This window comes from Dichomitus squalens (assembly GCF_000275845.1).
Source record: "Dichomitus squalens LYAD-421 SS1 unplaced genomic scaffold DICSQscaffold_16, whole genome shotgun sequence".
Taxonomy (NCBI): domain Eukaryota; kingdom Fungi; phylum Basidiomycota; class Agaricomycetes; order Polyporales; family Polyporaceae; genus Dichomitus; species Dichomitus squalens.
The window spans coordinates 626,998-635,635 of NW_006766898.1; the positions used below are offsets into that span (position 1 = coordinate 626,998).

The 8,638-nt window shown below is 54.2% G+C and overlaps 3 protein-coding genes across 3 annotated transcripts; 1 reads left to right on the plus strand and 2 right to left on the minus strand.

Moving 5' to 3' along the window:
* Positions 1 to 2,824: 2,824 nt before the first annotated feature.
* DICSQDRAFT_181055 (terpenoid synthase) lies at positions 2,825 to 4,724 on the plus strand (the record flags this gene model as incomplete). Its single annotated transcript, XM_007366260.1, has 8 exons — positions 2,825 to 3,180; positions 3,240 to 3,364; positions 3,414 to 3,449; positions 3,539 to 4,174; positions 4,228 to 4,257; positions 4,327 to 4,332; positions 4,391 to 4,580; positions 4,653 to 4,724. Exons 1-8 carry the CDS (start codon positions 3,088 to 3,090, stop codon positions 4,722 to 4,724), a joined length of 1,188 nt encoding a protein of 395 aa, XP_007366322.1. The 5' UTR covers positions 2,825 to 3,087.
* A 1,004-nt stretch (positions 4,725 to 5,728) lies between these two features.
* DICSQDRAFT_61538 (HAD-like protein) lies at positions 5,729 to 6,867 on the minus strand (the record flags this gene model as incomplete). The annotated part of the gene is made up of 3 exons (XM_007366261.1): positions 5,729 to 6,072; positions 6,137 to 6,752; positions 6,811 to 6,867. The coding sequence occupies 3 exons, from the start codon at positions 6,865 to 6,867 to the stop codon at positions 5,729 to 5,731; spliced, it is 1,017 nt and encodes a 338-aa protein (XP_007366323.1).
* On the minus strand, positions 6,845 to 7,600 carry DICSQDRAFT_155504 (uncharacterized protein). Its single transcript, XM_007366262.1, has 3 exons — positions 7,544 to 7,600; positions 7,159 to 7,488; positions 6,845 to 7,026 (listed from the first exon to the last, which is right to left on the minus strand). The coding sequence occupies exons 2-3, from the start codon at positions 7,226 to 7,228 to the stop codon at positions 6,878 to 6,880; spliced, it is 219 nt and encodes a 72-aa protein (XP_007366324.1). The 5' UTR covers positions 7,229 to 7,488; positions 7,544 to 7,600; the 3' UTR covers positions 6,845 to 6,877.
* Between the last annotated feature and the right edge of the window lie 1,038 nt (positions 7,601 to 8,638).

Here is an 8,638-nt window from a genome sequence, read left to right on the forward strand (position 1 = left end):
CTCGGGTCCGCGAGGGTCCATAGGCACGCACTAGAAGAGTTCCTCTGTCTGCCCATATGAGAGACAGAGGATAACAGACGAATTGAGTATGGGGGACGTATAGCAACTGCTCGCGAGAGTCAGAGAGATGTACCGGTTACGGGAGTATCGACATCGAGCAGACGGTAGGCTCGGCGCAGCTCAAAGACGTCGCGAGATAAGCAGGCAGGCGCGCGCGACAAGACAGCTCGGACACGTCGGGAGAGAGGCAGGAAAGTCACACAGGTCACCGAGCGGGGAGTCACGGGGGTGGATCCACCAGACGTTCAGGAGCGCGGAAAGTCCCGGTTTTTTTCATTTCCGCTCAAAGCTCCGAACGTCTGGTCACGAGACTAATAGGCGCCATACAATTGCTGCTAATTTGCCGGACTCTTCGTGGTCTCACTTGCTACCAAAGCTGTTGTGGCAGCCACTGGACGCGGAAGGACACTGCACTGCCAGTCTGGCCCTAGAAGGGTCCGAATAGAAAGAGAAGCTGCAAGGCTTCGAGGCCCTGACATTCCGTGAGGCAGCTAACTCCCTAGACCCCAAGACCGTGGACTCGACCACGGAGTGCATGAGGGCGGACGTAAGGATGGAACTTGTCACCAATGAAAACAGTCATCGACAGCAAAGCTAAAAAAGGAAGGTGAAGATCATCCGCACATGGGCTTCATTCGTTAATCCCCCTTGTTGCCTCAGGCTCGGTGGCAGATATGAACGGGGTACTTGGATCCTCGGGAACCGGTCGACAAACTTCTCGCACTGTCATGGCTAAAGAAAAAGCTGCGCGAAAATTCATAATCGGTAACAATACCCTCCCGGGCTACTCCATTTTACTTAAGTACTGGTTTCGCAAGTCCAGGCCGATAACCTCATCGTGCAAGCTAGTGGTGCTCTACTTTGAGTGAGAACTCCAGGTATCCCTATGGTAGATCGATCACAAACTGATATCTAGACTAGCTGGTGTTTCACGTACATCCGTGACAGAGCAGTGGGCTGCGTATTGTCCTCTTTCGCAAGGTGACTTAGAGCTTCTTCCGCTGACGTCTGCTCCGGGCTCTCACGGAGATGAACGTGATTATTAGTCTCCCTCGCCAGCTTCTCCTTGTAGAAAGAAAGACTGCAGGGAAGAGCGTCAGCTATTGCCGGGGGTTTTCATCGCAGATTGCGAAAACCACGTACACATCGCTGGAAGAAGAATTGTATAGCAGTCAGAATTAGACAGGCCCAGCAGCGACCCAGGTACTTAGTACCCGGCGTCCAGTGTTGCATGTCCCTGACGTGATGCATTGGTGTACAGAAGGTGGACGCGCGCGAGAACAGCCGCTCACGGAAGCACCTGCGGATACGACGCCGGTGTCGCACATGGATATACGGCGGACCTAGTCTAGCCGTCGTGCGTACATAGATAGCGGGGGAAACGGAATGCCGACGGCTTCACCATCTTACACTTTGTGGTGAACTCAATGTACTCTACATAGCTGAGGATGGCAACAGTGAAGCCGGCAACGACACCGCTTCCCAGGCTGACGGCGTGTACCGCGGGCTGGCTCAGGGGCGCTTGTTTTCCTCCGATATGCTGCGGTAGACGGGCTCGTGGCAGGACTCGTTCACTGTGTATCGTGCAATGGCGTACGGGATCTGTCTGCGAGGAGCCGTCGTGTCAGGCGCGGGGCGCGAGGTGAGGCACGCAAGACTATAGGCTCTAGTTACAGCACTACTGACCGGAATGTGTACACTTGCTTGGGCATCGGTGTATCAACCGGCAAAAAGGTTTTGTGTATGCAGTGGTGCTTGCAACCCTACTGTATGTCATGGCAGCTTGGTCCATAAGAATATATCCACTGACATCGCCTCTCAGGCAGAGTGGGACCAGCCCTTTCAGCCCACACAGCAGGTGCAGTTCTACCCATCAACTCCCTGTGCGCCACACACTGACATTGATGTTCCTGCTACACTCATCGCCCTCTCCCGGTTGGCTCACCAGTCATATATCCCAACACGCCACCAGGATGACCTACTTGCGCTGATTCATCTTTTGGTCTCGTTGCGTCCTGGTCAGTTCGGGTCGACATACACTCCCGAGGTCTCCGCAGTGTTGTACGTGTATCATGCTGCGTTGGATGTCTCCAGCGTCTTTGCGCCGAGAGTGTACGAGACTCAGTTCTGATCGTCGATTTGGCCACGCCCAGTGATTGCCACGACGCGGTCTTCTATCTCGCCCAAACCGTACGTTGCGCGACGTATCAGTGGATTCAAGAATGTCAATCCCGAGGTGTGTCGGAGATAACCGTAACGCAGTCCCGTTCGACAGAGGCGTTCTTTGCTCGTGTGGGCAGGATGTGTATATAACCAGCTAGGTTCATGGACGGTGAATTCTTATATACCGTCCTTCGACGACTCGCTCGTGGTGGAATTCAGGTACCCCTGTGCGCACCCGGTAAATCTTCCTGGCGCTATCCTCGAATAGGCGTAGATGTAATCGTCGCGTTGATTTAAAATTTCAACAGCGACATGTGATGAACAGTCTTTCTGCAAGGCCATTTTCGCTTTGCCAAGAGGTACCCACTCTACTCTCGACTCAAGACTGCGCTCAAAGGGAGGGAGGCTACGCGCATCCCACATTCATTAACTACATGGAGACATCGTGAAGCGCGTTCCCGAAAGCCGGTAAACCGCTCAGATTCTATAACATGAGGTACGCAAGGCATCCAGTATTGTGTCATGCATACGTTAATTGCCACATTTCACGGCCGAACCCAACGTGCACATCACCGATGCTACAATCGCCTGAGCGGATCGGGGCTGTTGTTGAATGCTCTAGTAGCGCCTTCCCATGCATCCATCCCCGCCGAGAGTCTTGATACTCCAGAACAATGCTCCACCGACCAGGACCGTGATTATTACGAACAAGTTCCGGGGCAAGCGATATCGTGGCGCCCGGAAAAGCTGCTACCGGAAGAAGCGCAGCGGCGGGCGATACATACCGCAAGAGCTCAGTCACTAGTGGCAGAAACGAACGAGCAACGGCCAATCAAGTGGGCGGCTGGTAAACATTTGTCCGCCATGGGCTATCAAGACCGGCCCTATGCCTCCCGCGTCTACATGTTGCTTTTGTGCCGAACAGTCGTATATCCGATCACATTGAGCTTTCAAGAGGTAGGCGAACTATGAGAAAGAGGACCTCGCCCATCTTATATATATTCACATCGCGACAGAAACCTCTGGCTTTCATCAAGTCAGACTCTAGCAACAGCTCTACTCACCGGCATTTGTACCTCGCATCAGTGCCGCAACCGTTTAAACGTCTACTTTGTACAGCAACTATGCTTGCAACCCCACAGTACGTCGCGAGTTAGTACATAAGGATGCATAGTGACATCGCCTTTCAGTCAGAGTCTGCCTCACTCTTCCGGCCCACACAGCAGGTATGACTCTACCCATCTACTCCCCGTGCGTCGCACACTGACATCGACGATCCTGCTATCCCTGTCACCCTTCGGGGCTCGCTCACCAGTCATATACACCAGCACAGCACCAACGACTTAGATGCGGTTGCAACAACCAAGCGTCTGATCCGAGACTTCCTGCAGCGCCTCCCTTACCGTGATCCCGGCCATCTCCCCAATGCCACACTCCGAAAAGAAGTCGTAGCCGAGGTCGTCTCGTGGAATTTGAATCTGGAATCAAGCTACGTCGAAGCCGTCGTCGATACAGCCGCCGCCACCGGGGAGTATACTTATGGGCACATGAGCTACGAGTATCAGCGGTTTTCCGCCATGTACACTGTGTGTTTGGCTTTCGTAGATGACCAGGGGTACCGCATCCCTGACGCGATGGGACAATTCGGCCAGCGGCTCCTCCTCGGACAGCCGCAGCTGCACCCCGCTCTGGCGCGGTTGGCCGCACTGCTCAAGACCGTTCACGAACTTTTCGCCCGTGTCAGCGCCGACGCCATCGTGACCAACACACTGGACGGAATCTCCGCGATGTACGTCGAAGTGACTTCGAAGGACAGCATTTGTTCCCCTTTAGCTACCAAATATCCGTACTACCACCGTCTGAGGGTTGGTTTCGCGTCTGGATACGCGCACATCGGTTTCGTGAAGAGTTTGGAAGACGTACTAGGCACCTCCCATCTACAATTGATACCGTGAGCTCTCCTTTCGACACGGTTTGTTTTTATTCTGACGCCAATCTTGACAGTGATCTGGAGCTTGTGGTCGTTGGTTTCAAGTACGTCCCTCGTTGTTGGCTTCTCTATTGAGGCTATCCATGCTGAGGGCGCGAACGGGCCATGTTAAGCGATATGTGGGTTCTTCTATTTTACGTGAGTAAGTGAACTACACATACTGATTGATAACTCCAGACTCTCTTATTACAAAGAGATGCTCGTCGGCGAGGAAAACTACATCAACCTACGAGCAGTGAATGAAGGCAAGAAGCCCCTCGCAGTGCTTTCCGAACTGATCGAAGAGTGTCTGGATGCCGCTCGCACCATCACGCAGTTGGCTTCCAGGACGCCTGGCCTGGAGGCGATTTGCTCAAGCGTCATGAACGTAAGTAGCCGTGTCGACCTGCATCCCGTTGCTTCCGTGCGACAATTCACCGTTCTGATCCTTTCCGGATAGGGCTATGTCGAGTTCCACCTCAAGGCGCGTCGGTATCATCTGGAGGAATTGAGCTTTGCGGAGCAATCCTAGGCTCGGGCGAGACCCTACTGACGAGCAAACACCAAGATTTTCTACTGTCTGTTCATTCGTGTTCAGAGCACATTGTTCAGATGCTTTACCATGTAGTCGTGAGCCACCGAATCTGCCTCAACAACAAAGAACCTTTCCAACGGGGTGAGATGACGGCGAAGACCATAGGCTAGTCGTTGGAACTATAGTAGACTCGTACCCACTGGAGTACCCCTATCGTGATTGAGAATATTGTCCCTTTGCAAGGAAAGATTCCTTAAGGGCCGATTGTGAAGTTAGACCAGGAGTTGATCCGCCCTTTGGCCAAGACCACCGAACGCACACACGATAGCAGGCCCACTCGTCTCGTGGTGAATAGCCATAGCTTGTAGAGAAATCCACGACGGGGAAGACAAGTAGAGTGTTCGGGAGGGCATGCACATCCGAACCCTCGTGAGAGTAGACCGTCCTGATGCCTTGATATTCATGGTGCCTGTGAGGCGGTTTGCACACGCCGCACCTGTAGTGACAACCGTGACACTACATGAGGCCTTGCTATGATGGGCACTTCGCTCTAAGTCCGTTGTGTATTTATATCTACTATTTTCATGATACCGAATGACCAAGGTGTTTCAGTCTGCTCATGTTGTCCGATTCGCCTATGAGGTGGACGGTTCGGACATTGAAATTGAGCCGCCATTTGCGACTCGGTAGTCCTTGAACGGTTGACTTGGCCCGCGTCCACCGAGCGATTTTGTTGTTGGACCCGGGCTTACTTGTGCAATTATCCCGAGAACAGGTCAGATGATGCAACAAAACGGCGAACACCAGGATGGAAGGACTCAGGTACTTCCGAGGCAACGCTCGAGGGACATCGCGGCATCGATACACAAGTGGCAAGTGCGTCGAGCTTCATGATTATATCATGGATTATAGGACGACAGTGCGAATCACGTTGTCATCGACAACATATCAAGGTGCGCTTCCAGAGCGCAGTAAGTATACATTCAGTTCACCCCGGCCGCTCACAGAGGCTTCCTCTCCGTCACAGTTAACCTCAGATCGATCCCATCGAACACTACTCGGACCTGCTCCAACGTGTCCACGATGAAGTGCGCCCCGCAATTCTCGATCTTCGACCTCTCGTGGCTCGTGCACACAGCGATGACGATCGCCCCAGACGCGGCCCCCGCACGTATTCCCGAGGGCGAGTCCTCGAAGACCACACACTGCCTTGCGCTGAACCCGAGCTCCTTGGCAGCGAGCAGGAACGGATCCGGCGCGGGCTTGCCAGCCTTCAGACGCTTGTCGCAGGCGGTGATGGTCACCTCGGGAGGTATGATGCCGACGCGCGTCATGCAGCCGTAGGCTGAAGCATAGGGGATGTGTAAGTGATCCTTCCGAGTGACTCAGGAGGACGAGAAACAGTTCACCATAGGTTCTTGCGCCAGACGTCGCGACGGCATAACGGCCCTTTGGAATCGAGTCCATGAGCCGCTTGACACCGGGGAGGATACGTACGGAGCGATCGACGGCAGCGGCTTCGATCTGCCACGCCTCGAACTTGTGCTTCTCCGCGAGTGCGGCCCTCCAGTCCTTCGCTTCCCCATCCTCTACGAACACCTCATCATCGATCGCTCCCTCCACGACAATCTCGGCAAGACGGTCCGTAACGTGACGCACAAACGACGGGCGAGGCGCCACCGTACCGGCAAAGGAAGACGAGCGAGATGACGCCTCGGAGCTGGAGCCCGAGTCCGAGGACGCCAGCGCGGGTGTCGCGACCCCAGAGGAGATCGGCGAGACCTCGCGTGAGCCGGGACCATGCTTGTTGAACGCGTCGGCGAAGAAGAGGATGGACTCCTCGAACGCTTGCACCTCGGCGTCCATCTCGTGCGCCTTGATGTGCGCCTTGAACTGGGCGAGGTTGTCTACGGCGCGCTTGCCGTGGGTCGCGGCGATGACGTGCGCGGGGTCCTCGCCGATGTCAAGGGCGACCTTGCCCCATGCGGCCTCGACGGCGGCAATGGAGTCGGTGAGTGTGCCATCCTGTGTGGCCGTTAAGTGAGTATCTAGACAGTGGTCTGGGAATCAATATGAGACATACCATGTCGAAGAGGGCGGCGTCGGCGAAAAAGGTGGTGATCTTGACCTTGTTAGACATCATGAATATGTTACCGTGTGTGCGCTTTGGTATGTGGGATGGTAATGATTTTGGTGAGGATGGGAAGGCCAAACGGGGGCCCTTTTATAGGCCCAGGGGGGATGGGGCGCGGATGTTGGACTTGATCGCAAAACTCGATTTCTCTCCAAGTCTTGCTCACTATAGAACCCACTGTGAGTATGCAGGGGATTTTTCACTAAAGAGGACGGGTTGGTCCCTCTACTGACAGAGGCCTAGCCTCTTTGATGTCGGATAGGGCGAACCCTCAGGCTGGGCCCCATAGGTACTCACTGAGTACTCGGATGCGGTTGTCGCATTCTTTCGAAGGCCGTTCAGGATTGGACCGTAGTAACGAGTGCATATAATGCCTCCAGAGCTAAGGCAAAGAAAGTTGTGCGGTGGTTCACAAGAGAGCGAGACTTCGAAGCTTTTTGATCGGCCGCGGGGGCCGGATGGGACAGTGTATAACCGTCGTCAACTTTAAAACTAGGCTGATAAGTGTCTTTTACCAGTCAGTAGCGAACGTCTGCTGTGATCATTGCCTCCGACTCTTTCCCCAGAAAGAGAAGTACTGTGTCGGTTGTCTCCGGTCCGGAGAACGCTGCAGGGGTCAAAACCGCCCTGGTAGCAAGAATTATTTGGGAAGGCTGGATCAAGAACATCGCTGGACACCTGCAATGTAAGCTTGAAGCGCTGCCCCTACACCGTTGTTCTGTGCAGCTCGATAGGGCCTCTGCACCTTATTGAGAGGAGCAGAAATCCAGACAATAGTCAGAAGCCGCACTCAGACCTTGTGGCCATAGCACTGGGAGCTGAGACGGGAGTCAAGGGCTGTACTCGATTCCGACATACCTTCAGGCTTCACCTCGGACTGGGTCGAGCGCATCTTGTCTTTGGCCGTCAAGAGCGAAATTTAGTGGTGATCGGCAGTCATATGGGTGCATTGCACGTACCGGGGCCAATAGGGGTAGTCAAAGATGGCGGTTCGGAGGACGGTTCGTCGAGCGATTCTGCAGCGATTCCGTCGAATGGAATCGTCCTGGATTCGTGTGGGCACTTTGACCACCCCACGTTTCTACGGGTCGATTCCAGGGTAAATTCTTGAGTCGGTCAGGCCTTCGGGCGTCTGTGATATCAAAATCAGTGTAGTCCATGCATCCTCGCGCGACGGTTTCTCTCCGTGTGCCGCGTTGCTCTACCCCCCTACTATGCTTCGTTACAGCTCTTGGGACCTCAGAGAAAATAAATATCTATCCATTTCATCAAACAGACACACGGCGCACTTGATTCCCGGTCTTCGTGCCAGAGCCAGCAGAAGGTTGCCAAGTGAGACGGCCAGACTTTCTGACAGTAGGGTTTTCGGTCTGATTGGACATTTGAAGGTGGAGGGAATCTGTAGACCAGCAATTCTGATAAAAGTAGAGAAGCGGCAAGCTTGCAGTAGGGCCATGGTCGCTCGTAAGACGTGCTAAGACAAACCCCAGTACAATTTCGACATATAACCTATTTTAAAAGGGCTTATCCGAGGTCGGGCTGAGGGAATCGAGTGCAGAGAATCGCGATTCGGGTGTGCGGTGCTCCTCCAGACTCGCACCGGCGATTCGACGCGATTCTGCCAGAAACGCGGATTCCCCCCTTCTCGAATCGTCTCCCGAATCGTTCCCTCGAATCGTCAACCGAACCGCCATCTTTGACTACCCCTAATTTACAGCGCCTTGCATGAGTCCGTGAACGCGCGGATTTTTCTCTCCGGCGTCTACCCTACCCGACC

What these genes read in the sequence shown, in the direction of transcription:
- DICSQDRAFT_155504 (XM_007366262.1), bottom strand. Translation starts at nt 7,228, where the DNA reads ATGCACTCGTTACTACGGTCCAATCCTGAACGGCCTTCGAAAGAATGC. An exon ending in CAACCGCATCCGAGTACTCA is followed by an intron (nt 7,027 to 7,158) that starts GTGAGTACCTAT and finishes TGGGTTCTATAG; the next exon opens with TGAGCAAGACTTGGAGAGAA.